The sequence below is a fragment of the Gallinula chloropus genome (genome assembly GCF_964237585.1).
Source record: "Gallinula chloropus genome assembly, chromosome: 28".
NCBI lineage: Eukaryota > Metazoa > Chordata > Aves > Gruiformes > Rallidae > Gallinula > Gallinula chloropus.
This window is the reverse complement of record NC_140113.1, coordinates 4,577,441-4,591,543: the sequence shown is the minus strand read 5'-3', so window position 1 is coordinate 4,591,543 and position 14,103 is coordinate 4,577,441. Positions and strand designations below refer to the sequence as shown.

The 14,103-nt window shown below is 43.0% G+C and overlaps 1 protein-coding gene across 1 annotated transcript in view; it reads right to left on the bottom strand.

The window, feature by feature from the left end:
* CPAMD8 (C3 and PZP like alpha-2-macroglobulin domain containing 8) overlaps nt 1-14,103 on the bottom strand; it is a gene marked incomplete at its 5' end in the record, with an annotated part of 44,778 nt that extends 30,675 nt beyond the window's left edge. Inside the window, 18 exons of the mRNA XM_084276168.1 lie at nt 26-168; nt 1,516-1,677; nt 1,788-1,937; nt 2,027-2,199; nt 2,778-2,967; nt 5,145-5,273; nt 5,646-5,816; nt 5,985-6,212; nt 6,613-6,721; nt 7,008-7,092; nt 7,903-8,016; nt 8,134-8,188; nt 9,144-9,161; nt 9,618-9,670; nt 9,814-9,979; nt 10,634-10,656; nt 11,908-12,059; nt 14,021-14,103. Of these exons, the coding sequence (XP_084132294.1) occupies nt 26-168; nt 1,516-1,677; nt 1,788-1,937; nt 2,027-2,199; nt 2,778-2,967; nt 5,145-5,273; nt 5,646-5,816; nt 5,985-6,212; nt 6,613-6,721; nt 7,008-7,092; nt 7,903-8,016; nt 8,134-8,188; nt 9,144-9,161; nt 9,618-9,670; nt 9,814-9,979; nt 10,634-10,656; nt 11,908-12,059; nt 14,021-14,103 (2,204 nt within the window). The remainder of the gene's footprint in view (nt 1-25; nt 169-1,515; nt 1,678-1,787; nt 1,938-2,026; nt 2,200-2,777; nt 2,968-5,144; nt 5,274-5,645; nt 5,817-5,984; nt 6,213-6,612; nt 6,722-7,007; nt 7,093-7,902; nt 8,017-8,133; nt 8,189-9,143; nt 9,162-9,617; nt 9,671-9,813; nt 9,980-10,633; nt 10,657-11,907; nt 12,060-14,020) is intronic.

Below are 14,103 nucleotides of genomic sequence, written 5' to 3'. Positions count from 1 at the left end.
ACACTAGTGGCAACAAAAATGTTACCTGGGTGCTATTTTAGAATGCATTGTAGCCACCAATGTCCCAGTGTGTGGCTGAAAAGCTGGGACAGCCTCATCCGTGTACATGCCTCCATTCTGCCTGTGGTTTAAGCTGACTATATCAGTCATCACAACCAAGCCAGTTTCCTAGACAAGAGAAACAAAGACCACAAGACAAAAACCAGCAGGAAAAATAAAAGAAAAAGGAGAATTAAACATGTACCAATAAATACATTCCCCCAATATTTATGGGGTAAACTTCAATTGAAACTTGAGGATTTACTTTACATAAAAAGTACTGTTAATGTGAAAATATGTAGGCACTTTATAGGCAGAGGTTTTACGAGAGAGCTCGTTTGCTTGGAAAAAATTGCATTTAAAGCAATATCTAATGTTACTGGGCACGTGTAACTGTCAGGCAGCTACAGGTGAAAAATTATTACACATATTTTTCCCCTAGAATATTACATTACAGCTTTCTACCCTTCCTAAAAGTTTCCAGTGTGTTCTGCTGCAGTTAGCAGGCAGCGCTCACATCAGCCATCACCAACTCTACACTACCAAGAGCGCCAAGCAAAATGGAAACTGTCCACACAGCTTCACACTAAAACTATGGAATTCATTAGAGAGCTGTCTGCCAGCTCTGTCCCCTAAATGCACTTATTCATCAGAGACACCAGCTCCCAGGCACCACAGGGACAGGAGCTTTGTTCTCTGTACATACATGTCCAATTATTACAAGTCAAGTACACAGCAATGCATACACACCAGCTATTATTTTTATCTTTTTCTGAGTTTATGCCTCTCAGTAAGCAAAGAAAGCACACCAGAACAAAACCTCAAAGAGATCACAAGGGCAAAAAGCTGCCCTGACTTCCACAGCAGCAGACAGCAGTGAGGATTTAGAGTTTACAACTAAGAATGAGGCAGTGGGGGAATATGTGGAAGCCTGTGGGGCTTAAGACAATAGAATAAATTAGCTAAAGTTGCAGAGAGGACAAAGACCAGAGAGACAGAGGATCAGGGTAACCTGACCATGGATACAAAGAAGGCATTGCCGAGCTTTCACACAGATGGCCACAGAAGCTGGGAGAACTGGGGCAGGAAAGAAGTGTAGAGGATTTCCAAAGGATAGGCTAAAAAAGCAAAGGCTATAAAGAAAGACTCATGTTTCATCTTCCTTCCTTGTTAAAGTAACTGCAGGAGAGATCTGCATGCTCAGCCATGCCTGATTCTCCAGAGCATCAGCATGAATCCCTTAACCCAACAGGATATCAGGCCCTCTCATCAAGACTGGCCAAAATCAAAGCACTTTTCTCCAGTATCTTTACTGGAACAGCGTACTCTCTGTTCTCAGAAATTACTTTTCAGCCTACTCCCTGGAGAAACAGCTCTGGAGGTGAAAAAGATAACAGCCTATGGAGCTGAAAATCATCCAGCAAACATGAAATTAAAAGAGACACTCCATAGAGAAGTGAGTCTGATTCTTCCTACTGTAAACGCGAAGCGAGCATCCTTGGTGATGTCCCAGTGCCAGGGAAAGACAGAAGATCTACGACGTCTACGTGAGGACATGCCTGGCCACCAGAAGTGCCCTTCCTCCTTCGGAGCTCCAAAAGCATCAGATACATCATACTCTGCAAGCTCTTGAAAAACCTGCAGGGAAAAGGGAGAGACTGTTGTCTGTAGATATAAAAGCTACTCACTAAATGTAAAGTACAGATTGTGGTATTAAAATAAAAACATCAGTGCCTTAAGCTTTTTACCTGACTGGCTGTCAGCTGAAAACCTGTCTTCAGCAAGTAAACACTCTTATCCACAGTGGCAACGCAGACACAGCTTGATTTTGCAGCTCTGACCTTGATGTTTACAACATCACCAGGCCTGGTCTCATTTGCCGAGAGAGCCACTGCAACCTAAGGATTTAAAACGAAATCCTGACTCATTACCAGCAGACAAAACTACAAGGAGTAACAAGACATGGCCCCTTCCTTGCAGCTGATACCTGGTTTTCAAAGGAGGCCTTCACAGCGAACTGCAGGCTGTCTGTAACCCCTTCTCCGTTCTCCCTGACGTAATACACCAGGAGACGGCCCAAGGGAGCCATGCTGTGCACTACAGAGAACCGGAGGAATGTCACGCAGACCTCAACCTCTGCTGCAGGGATGCTGGTAGGTGCTGAAAAATAAATGGTAAAAAGGACAGTGTTATTTAGTTATTAGTTATTTACCTCTCCAAGAGAGGTACCTTGGAGTACCCTTTCTGTAGTCTTTCTGTGTTACAAAAACTCCAGCCTTTCTTAATATGCTTGGCTTGGGATCAGCTGAGTGGTAGGGAGGTGTGTGATGGGGTGGGGGAATTTACTAAGCTAGTTGACTTCAAACTAGAAAGGGGATCCACAGGTTTGCAGGGGTTGGAAGGGACCTCGAGATATATCTAGTCCAACCCCCCTGATAGAGCAGGATTACCTAGAGCATATGTTGCAAAGGATTGCATCCAGACAGGTCTTGAATATCCACCACCTCTCTGGGCAGCCTGTTCCAGTGCTGGGTCACCCTCAGAGTAAGTTTTTGTTCCCCTCATATGTAAAAGATAGATTTCTCCATGCATACAAGGGATATCACTCTTTTTCTTGCACAAAACTATTCTTTGCTCTTTAAGGAGCATCAAATTCAAAAAAGAAGATACTACAGGTTTGCAGAAAGGTTGTTTTAACCTGCAAATAGAGGTGAACTTGCATTTCTGATGCTAGCTACCTGTTTCTGGGAAGCGTGTGATATCAATGCTCTTCTCAAAGGGCAAAGTGGCTCTTTTGCTCCTCTGCTGGGTGATGTTACTGGGCTGCAGTCCTGAAAGGACAATGTTGCCGCGCGATGCCACTTCATAATGTAGAGTGAAGTTGCAAGGACACGTGGACTTCACTGCAATCCAAGCCTCCTCTCCTACCTGCACCCAGAGACAGAAAAGCAAGAGATCCAGTCTGTTACAATGCATGCTTTTTATTTTATAAAGCACAGAAATCTATTTGGGTTTCAGCCCACGAGAGACGTGACCCCTCTCCTAAGGAACCTACACACTGAAAAGTGTATTGCATTTGCACTGTTTTCATGAACTTCCTTAACAATAAAGAGGGGCCTGTGTTCAGCTCTTCACTGCCTGCAAATCTAAGAGGAGAATGGGCTGGGGGGTTGTATGCATTAATGAAAACAATAAAGGAATTTCTGGAATCCTGAAAGTTAAGCCTTTTGGCACAGAGCAGCTGTCAGAATTGGTTGAATTTTAGGCACCCTTTCAGTAGCCCAGCCCAAAAAGAAAGAGAAAGAGATGGGTTGGGAAGATACAGGCATTTGATAGTCCTTGCAGTTGAATTGAGATTATACACGGTGATTACTTTCATATGGAAAATACTAATTCAAACATAACCAGTGTGCCATGAAATTACTGGGAATAGATCTGAGGGGAAATGCTTTCAAATTACACAAGTGAAAAAGCCATTCATTTGCAAGTCTGGCACCCAAGGAGCACACAAATACATGAGGAGAGCTGCTTTTCTCTAGGTAAACTCATCTGATGCCTGCAACAGGCTTCAGAGCAGCATGCTGACCTGCACTTTTTGTGCACTGAAGTCCTATACCCAGAGGTCCTGGGTTAGAACTGCATCCCCTGGAGGTACCATACCCCAAATACCACCAGTCCCAACAGAACAGATACCAGTGTTCATAGGAACATTGGCTGCTCCACAGAAGGCTTATTACTCAAACTTCTTGCTTCTGGGATAGGAGGAGCAGTGAACACTTGTGTTGAGGAAGATTTCTTCCATTCCTGATCCTCCTGCTGTTTAAAGCACAGCAATGCCCAACTGAGACTGTTAAGGCTGAATAGTAATGTTAAATCCCAGTGAATTCTTTTGAAAAACCTCTTTTTTTCAGCACTAACAATGTTATCTTTCCAGAATGTACATATGGTACAAACCAAAACAGCCAGGACTTAATACAAGGAGCTGGTTAAACACAGTGAGAATGCCACAGAGTCCAACAAGTGCCTCGTGACATTAAATATTTGAAGTATTAAGAATTCCCCAGTGCAAATGATGAAGCAATTCATTAAAAAATGAATGTAGCTAATTGGAACACCCAGTAAGAGCTGGCAAAGCAGGGAAAACAGTTCCCACATCAGCTGGTCATCCAACTCCTGCTTTCCCACAGAAGAATTAGTTCTAATCAGGTTATAATAAGAACAATGTGTTCAGATTAGCAGTGTATAATCCCCTTTCCATACCTCAGGAAACTTGTAAAAGATTAATTAGCCATTAAACTTCCATGAAATGCAATGATAAAAAAACCCCACACTCTTAGTGAGATTCAAAGACTGTCTGAAACCAACCTGACAGATCTGCTCATAACAGAAATCTTGGTATAGAAACGCCAAAGCCCACATACCTTTTCCCCCCAAAACAATATGCAGACCCTTGAAGCATCTCCCTGGGTAAAGAACAAACCCTAAACAACTCTCAGTAAAAAAATATGAGATGGGAATCATGGTTAATCCAGATCTTCCCTTTAGGGGAAAGATCACAACAATACTTACATGGGAGGACTAGATTTTTGGAGAGGCTCTACAGAAAGAATACCTATGTTCATAGTACAGTAACTGGAAGACTAAGCAGATCCAGTTGCTATGCAGACCAGAAGTTCTAGTGAGACTACATCAACTTAATTTGGATTTTTAGTAATTCAGCTACTCCCACTAACCCAACTTCCAATATCTGTTGCCTTGAACTAAAGCATGTCATTCTCTCCATAGGATTCATCCCAAAGTGCTACTGGAGGTGCACAGAACACACACAAATGTGTATGTCAGTGCCTATACCCCCCTCACTGCCCTGTCCCTGCAACACAGAGGGGGAGATGCTATGTGAAGCTTCAAAAGCACTTTGCTTACAACCACGTGCAGCCCACATTGAATGATTATTTGGTGGCTGAAGCACAGCTACTTCAGCCTTTGTAGTGGAAACACCAATAGGCCAGGACCTCAGCAAACAGAAGCAGCTAGAAGTATTAGAACAAAGCACTGGAAGCCAAGAAATGCAGTTATTGCAGTGATGGAATATAAAGCCAACATACCTGGAAAGGTTTATCTGGTGCCTGGAGCTGGATGTGACACTTGCTGGGCGAGTACCAGCTACTGATGGACAAGTAGTTTGGCAGATATTGATCCCCAGACGGTTTCCCATCGATCGCTGTCACTTTGGTCTTAAGAAAAGTTACATCCAAATGTGATATGTGAATAGAAAGCCTGATTTGTACTCTCAGTCTGAATCCCTGTCTCCCATTTTCTACTTCCCACACAGTTCATCTTGTTGCTATGTAAAAGTAACAGGAGTCTCCAAATACTGGAGCCTTCCTACTTCATTAAACTGCATTTAGATAAGCATCTTTTCATGATGGTTATCAACATCAGGTCTATTGGCAGCAAGAAAAAGAGCAAGCGTTTTCTGCATAGAAGTCATGAAGTTGAAGCTAAAAGGCACTGATTTCCTGTTTGTAGCACTGACTTATAAAGTGCAGGTTTGACAAGATTAGTTACATTAAAGCCCACTAATCCTATAAAGAGCTTTCACGCACCTCCAGCCAGACATATTGGGCAGCCGTAGGGATGGAGGGGATTTCAAACTCCACCAGGCCATTTCTTGATACCAGTTCACTGGTATAAACGTTGTCCTTTGGTGTGAGTTCAGCTTTAATTCGGATAGTGACTCTGTCAGCTGGACTTCCATCAGGGTACGTGACTTCTACCTACACAGTGTTTCATGTACAGAACAACAGGGTTTCCATTACAGGCAATTCCAGTCAATGAGAGACACAGCAGGGGGGAAAAAACACACCAGAACGTGGTGTAACATCCCAGAATCAGGCCAGTATAACTTTTATCAACCACATCAGCATCTCTACTTTTAATCTTACCTTTCCTTTGTAAGGCAGTCCAGGTTTGAACTGTTTTCTGGTATCTTTGGAGTACTTGATATCAATCAGCTGTTTCTGAACAGGCGTCGAGTCATCAAACGTCACCTGCTTGCTCCCATCAGAGCTGATCACTGTGGCCCAGATATTGACTGTGCCTCGGAAATGTTCTGGAACATCAGCTGGCATCATGTCTCTCACACACACATCGAAAGCAGCAGAGCCATCGATCTGCGAAGCGTGGTGTGCAGGGAATGGGAACATCAATTAGCATTCACCTTCAAAAAGTGCCTAGAAGCCAACTCTAAAGCACCAGTACAGGATAGGAGTTTGCAGCAGTATTTTTAAAGGATGTGGAGAGGAGGAGTGGGTGAAGGCAGGAGGAGAGAAAGCAAGTTTCATTGCCCCCCACACACACATAGTCTGGACTAGCTTTGTCACAGTCCCTCAGCCCCATATTCTCTAAAACTCAATAAATTACTATGACAATAAATTCTTTTCCCCTCAAATCATAAACATACCAGCTTTATTTTCTGACACCCCATCAGAAACAAAGAACAGAACTGTGGTATTAACTTCAAAGAGTACAGATCAGGCATTTTATCACAACTGACTCAACAGTCCCCCTCACCTGGGTGGTCTTGAGAACAGGGTGGCCCACTTCATGCCTGTAGTACCCCACACCATTGATAGTCATATTGACAATTAACTTTCCCGTCACCGGTTTTCCAAACGTGTATCTGAAATGGAAGGAAGATAATGAATAACATCCAGCTGTTTTCCAGTTTTCTGGTTATATCAAGGCTAGACCTGCACATCTAGAAAACAGACAAAAAAATCCCAGGAGGTTTTCCAGATTGTTACTGCTAACGTGCTTTATGAAGCCTTTTACATAGGAAAGCTCCTGGTGATGACCAGAAATCATCCAACAAGTCTGCAGCAGATGAGATCCAAGCTCTGGTGACTGCAACATCCTCTGGCTGCACTAGAGTCTATAGCAATGAAGCTTTATTTGGGTGTTCCTACCTGGCATGGACAGTCCCTTTCTCACAGAGCGAAAGGTCACGAATGTAGCGAGGAGGGTCAATCAGCAGCTCAAACTTTGGCAATACTACAATAAAAAGAAATAGAATAATCTTTTCAAGCAGATGTTATTGTCCAGGTTCTAACAAAAGCACACACAGCTCCAACAAGATTGCTGCGCGCAGTCGGAGAAGGGCACTATACTAACATCAGACAGGACAGCACTCAGCAGAGAATGAATCAACAGAAGTACTGAACCAAGACTATCTTGGCAGATGACCTGAGCAACACACCCTTTGATTTTACTCCTTTTCAGAGGGATCTGTGTTCCAGGATTTGAGCCCAAGATTGTTCTCCTAGATACACAGTAAAAAGGACAACTCGTTACTGACTCCTCCACAAACGTGTCGGGAATAGAGCTAAGATAGTAGCAGTTGTCAGTGTCTATAAATGTTTGTGTGATCAGGTCAGATTATGTGCTGGGTGTAACAATGCCCACCCACATTCCATCAAACAGAGGGACTTCTGTGATCACAAAGGGGAGTAGCAAAAAAGAATTCAGAATTCCAGGGAGGGCTCTGGGAAAGGAAGGAAAGGACCAACAGACCGAAATCATCTTAAAGAGTTTGCCAAAGCAAAATTAAATCTGTGTTACATGACTAGATCATGCAATATGACACCTCACTTCGGGTCCTTTATTTTATGAAGTGTGGAGAATGTTAACAAAGGACTTGGATAAGTTGTAAGCACCCAAATCTCTGAAGTACCCAGCCTCTAAAGGAGTCTTCCTCATGAGATTTTAAATGTGTTATTTCATCTCAAGTAAAAACCTTGCAGAACACTTTGTTCTTCCAAACACGCCTGGGTTATAGTCAAAGCTGCTCTGGACACAACTCACCATATTTCTGCACTTCAAAGGATTTGTTGTACGTGTGCCCCTGCATTTCAGCAAAGATGAGCCATTCCCCAAACACTGGCTGATCAGACAAAGGAAAACTCATATTTACAATACCTGAAAAAGGAAACAACATCCTATGAGTTCTCTGCCACTTATCAGTCCTTGTCAAGGCTTGCTGAACACAGCCCAGTACAGGCAGAGGGAAATAACAACAAATAATCTGAAACTTACCACAACAAAAGGGCTTCAAATTGCTCCACTCGATCATGCGAGAGCCCCGAGGATCCTGCAGAGCAGCGTAGGGATGAGAAACATCACAGTGAAAGTGAACATCACCAATACATTTAACTCACTTTGCAACAAAGAACACACTCTCATAATACAAACACTTCACTAACAGCTCAAACCTAACTAACTTTTAGATGTCAAAAAATCTTCTGAAGATCCTTTACCAGGGAGTATTTGCTTTCTAGAACTCGGTATAGAAGGGCACCGCTTCTATAGCCAATGCACACCAGTGCTGTCAAGCTGCAGATCTCCCACCTATCTTAAGGCACCTATTTTGGATGGGTAACTGGCCTCTGAAGACTCTTTCTAGGCACTGAGGGAGTTGTATAACCAGCAAGGCAATTTTTAGATGACAAAGGCAGATGAAATTAATCTCACTCATTCTGTCAGCATTAAATCTGTGACTGAATGCAAACAAGAGAAGAGGGGAAATTCTTCTGCTTGCTAAAGAAAACACATGGTTAAAAAAAAAGACTAGACACAGAAGGAACCTCTCATTCACCTCATAAGGAAGAAGACAGGAGCACCCTTTCCTTGCCATGAATTTCTATTGTCCACTATCATAATGTTTGGGTGCAGAGATGAGATTGGCCCTGCTATATCAGCCCAGCCAGATGAAGGATAGGAGTGTGTCTGCATTGAAAAGAAGGGAGAAATTGAGTGGGACTGTTACATTTATAAACCCCAGTGAAACCAGCCAATTCTTCTCAGGCTGAAAAATGGGAATGGAGTTCTGAAACTGAAGTAGAAGACAAGTATGCTTGTTGGTGATAACAAGAAACCAAGACACAGAGATTAGTTAAAGACACAGGAATAGAGATAATGGCAGAGGTTACAGTTGGGAATGGCCATCATGAACTTGAAAAGGTACAGACATGTGACTTGTTCCTCTTAAGGCTACAAGACTCTTGTGCCTCTACAGGATACATGCTGGACAACTGGCAGATACTCACCACCACATAAGCTTCAATCTGAAAGAAAAAAAGAATAAAAGGCTTTATGAAACAAAGCTACTTTTCTGCTTCTTGTGATGAACTGCTGAGTTGACATAAGCAAGTTATGATGCACAATGTGACTACATTTAAACACCTCTTCTTGTGCAGGAGTAGCCTGAGAAACACACATTCATTCACACACCTAACTGGAACAGCAATACATTGTCTCAATAGAGCACAAATCTGAATAATTCCTCTGACTGCTTTGGCACAGTTACATCGTATTTGCTAGCACTGGAAAAGTGTGTGTTCTCCTTCAACTGTAACGTGACCAAATGAAAAATTAATCATAAGTAACAAGCAGTCACAACATGTGCCTAACTAACTTAAGAAATCTAATAATATTTCTGCATAAAGGGACATTAGAATAAAATTCAGGTTGCCAAGTATTTCATAATATTTTACAGCACGAAATAAAACAGTTCTCTTTACCCTGTCATTGACTGGTCTCAAGTCAGAAGTCACCATAAAGAGGTTTATCAACACTAAAAAGAAAAGGAAAAGAAGAACTTATTAGTCATCCCAGCTGGCAGTGAATGAAGTACCTCATCCTACAATCCACCCTTGGAGAAAGAAGCTTGTGTGAAAGCAGCCTTAGCATCTGGCAGGTTCTCCAAGGTGGCTTTACCTTTCTGTTTGGGTTTATAGACAGGTTTGTCAGTCTGGATGAAGACTGATGATCCTTTGCTGTCAATGGTTACTGTGGTATAGTTGTGGAAAATGTAGCCTTCCTCTGCTAGGTGCCGGTTGCCCCAGACTTTTAGATGTGCTTGTCCACGGAGTCCTGAAGGCACCTAGAAAACACACCATGAGGTGAGGAGGGCACAGAAAAGCCTTCGAGCTCTCTGGGGAACGTAACTGACACTGAAGCAAGCAAAGAGCAGCCACCTGCTGCATTTCAGTGTAACTATGTGTTAGCAATAAAAAGAAAATGAAGAACATACTAGATCTCTTACAATGTATAAACTTCAAAGGAGGGAAAGTTGTGCTAAAAACATGGCAGGAAATTCTCTTCTGCCCTTTCTTTATCACTCAGAGTGCTATTTGATCTACATGTGCAGCTTCCACTACAGGTGTGTCACATGGAGAAATGTGGAAGATACAGCTCTACAGACAGAGGGGAAAAAACACCAAAAAACCCCCAACCACACATGCTTGCACATTTTTAACCAGATGTTCAAAGAAAACACTTCAAGTATTACATTGATTAACAACTACAAAGTAAAAAAAAAATAAATCAGGTAATACAGAAATATTATGATAACAGGTCATCATTTGAGAGTCCTTTTCAGTCTCCACTACCTCCTGTGAAGGTGGCTTCCTCCTTAGTGCGTGCACCAGAACATGACCCATGTTTGTGCCTCAGCTGCTCAGAGAGCAATGCCTGAAGTGGGTGAAAACAAGGCCCTCGTTTTCACTGAAAACATCTTAAAATAATTGACACTCACCTTCAGTTTAATTGTTCCTTTATCTAAAAGGAGAGACAGAGACAGAGTGTGAGTGTTCTTCTCAAACCATGCTACCAATGCTTTAGACATTTGCAGTTCAGTGAAAGGAGACCCCATGTCATAGAGCTGCTAAATGCAACACCCCTTCATCATGATTTCACCTGAAATAATTATCCTGCACTGAGTAAAACAGTCTGCAGAGTGGAGCGAGGTGGACCTAACAGAGATCTCCAAAATAAACTCAGTTCACATTTATTTGCAATTTTTGCCCAAGGCAAACTGCAAAGTGCCCTCTAGTTAGAGATTAGCATTGAGGCTGAGGTTTCAAGTCAGGGCATCCCAGGTTTATAGAAGTATTTGGCTGTAAAAAGGAACCAGTCTCTTTTGGGACTTCAATAATTCTCAAAACAAACACTCATGGAATCTATTTTGATTGCTGGATACAGCCATACCTAAGATTTCTCTTTAGCATATGTTGTCCACATGTGTAAGCATCACTCCCTTTGAATTACTTAGCAATTGTCAGCCAATTTCAAAGACAACACGGGGAGGATAAAACCAGTGTCAGTCTGTTCCAACAAGGGAAACAGCTTCTCTGTAACTCCCAGTTTTTACACACAGAAGGGTCAAAACATGATGGTTAAAAAAGCCTGATTGCCTGGGCCTTGTCTACATTAGCAGCTTATATCAGCGCTACTGGACTTTGTTTTCAGTAATGTAAATTCATTCAGTGTTACATTGGACATAATCAAAAGACTTTTTGACTTTACACACAGGACAGGGAGGTAACTTGTCTTGCATTTTAAAGACTTATCCAACTGCACAAATATTACCACCCCTTTCAACAATATTCAGTCCTGAAGATGGGGAGGTGACACTTCCAGTAGTCATTTTGGAACAAGGGTAGAAAATTATGATGATGATGATGTAGATTTTACTTCTCATTTTAAAGTCAACTTATACACATCTCCAGTACTAAGCATTCAAGTTTCAAAAGGAAACATATCCACTATAAAACTCATGAATATAAATTATCCAGAGTTTCTGTATGTGGTGCTGTGCCAAAATTATCATCCCTGGATGTCTGAGACCACATACATCAAAGCCACATTAGCACAGTGATCTGAGAACGTGTAGCAGTAGCCAGTGAATTAATTACTAGTTTGGTTCTATTTTCACTATCACCTAAAGCAATTCTCTAAGAGATACTGAGGTGTTCCCACAGCACCACAACTTATAAACCAGTTCTTAAGTTCAGAATAACAGGAACTTACCCAGAACTGTTCCATGTCCTCGTGACACAGTTTCTCCTTTGACCACTAACTGAATCTGGACTGTTGTCTCCTTAACAGAGTTAAAGATGGTTACACTTATAGCTTCCTCAACACCAGGTCGGAAAACAGAGGGTGCTGCGATCAAATAGCCCCTGAGGAGCAAAATTGGAAGTGGATGGTCAAGAACAGCAACAAGAGTGTGATCTCCATTTGTAAGCCACTTGTGTAACAAAAGGAAAATAGCAGACTGCTCTCTAACACGTTTGTGACCACCAGCAGTCCAGGCCTATATCTAACACACATAAAATGAACACAGAGAAATGAACAAAGCCTAAGTGGCCTACAAATCCTTATAATTTAAATAAAGACACTAACACTGATGTTTATTGTGTGCTATATATACATTTGCCTGTATATATTATCCATAAACAAACTGAATCTATAGCTATTTATATCCCACAAGTTTAAAAGCCCTGACAAGAAGTGCTTCTTCCAGCAAGCACAGGGGGTTTCACAGCCACCCCAGACGACCTCCCATATCTCCTGCAATCCCCGTGTTTCCGAAGGGGATCTGGACCGTTCCCCTGTGCTGAATGGCACCGTGCCACCAACTTGTCAGCAAAAAGCATTACAGACTCTGAGCTCTTTGATACATCGGGCTGTAAGCAACACATTTATATTCTCTTCCTGACACACCTTTCTGGGGGGGTTTCCACCCAAAAGGATTTTTTTTTAAATGAGGCAATTCCTCACACAATGTTTTATGCCCAATTTCTCAGCCCATGCCTTTCTACAGCTCCATGAGCCAGGCTGCTTTAGTTCATGATTAATTATCACTTTGGGATGAGGATGATGGTGTTTTACAGCCCCCAAGTCATCTTTTATCAAATTCCAACCCCACGTTTCTCTCTCAGCAGGCCCCACTGCCATGGAGATCCCATTACCCCCCAAGGAAGTTCAGATCTCTGTGGCATTCGAGTTAAATTGCACAGGGTACTTGCAGATTCAAAACCTTATGGTTGCCAGGTTTGGAAATTCATCAGAACAATAATAAATAACAATAAAAAGTTAGTACTTAGCCTGCGAATTCTTGGTAAGAAAGATCAATCCAGTTGCAGAGGGAGAAAGATTGCCCCATCTGCATCCAGTATGAAATGATTAGATTCAAGCTGTCACACAAGCACAGCACTACGATGCCATATGTGAAGCACATGTATTCACATTGTTCTAAGTTGCTGCAACTCTTTCTGAAGTATCAGTCTGTTGATACAGCTACTTAAATTACTTCTAAGTGGCATTTGAATATTAAATATTTAACTTGGCGATTAAACAGTTAACTTGACAGTGACTGGACAGATCCTTTAAGCACGTTTGACTAACAGCTCTGTCAGGTTACACAGAAACTTGGCAGGACCTGAAATATTTTCTAGTAAGCAAGTGAAAATAAGTTCTCCATGGCACTCAGTTAATGCAGCTATTCACGATGTTGACGGGCTATAACGAGCCGGGAATAAAGAACAAAGCAAACCTTAATCAAAGTTAACCTAAACACACTGGAACGAGCTGCGGATTCAACTTCTAAACGCCAGAGAACTTTCTCCGCAGTGAAATGTTTCTCCCCGGATGGTTTTTCCCCACCAGAATGTTTCACATGCTCCTCGGGAGCACCCAACGTTACCTTCGACCATCCCAAGCACAACAGCAGCCCCTGCGCAACACCCCGGATTCCTTAAATAATTGTTCGCAGATAAAAGCTTTGCAGCCGCTCGCTGGAGGAGCTAGAGACAGGTATCTCTGAGGAAACTTTCCTCTTTTTCCTCCCCCCCTTTCCTTTTTTCCCCCCTTTCCCTGTGCTATGCACTTTTGCACCGGCAAGCACAAACGTGCTGCTGGGCTCGGGACCCGCCGCAGCTCGCCTCCCCGACCCCAGCCCCTCGAGGGGACTTTCTACAGGCTTTGTTAAGCAGCTGCTGCAGCCACCCTCAGAGCTCCCCAAGCAAAAGGGACCCTGTCCAACCCCCCCCCCCCGGCTCCAGCCGCTACGGGGAGGCTGCCCGCGGGTCGGCGAGGGTCCCCGCCCGCAGCAGGGTACCGACCTCCTCCCGGTACTTACTGCCTCTCCCGCGGCTGGGCTGCGCTCAGGCTGCAGAGGGTCAGGAGGACCCCCCAGGCGCAGCCGGGCTCCTTGCGGGGCAT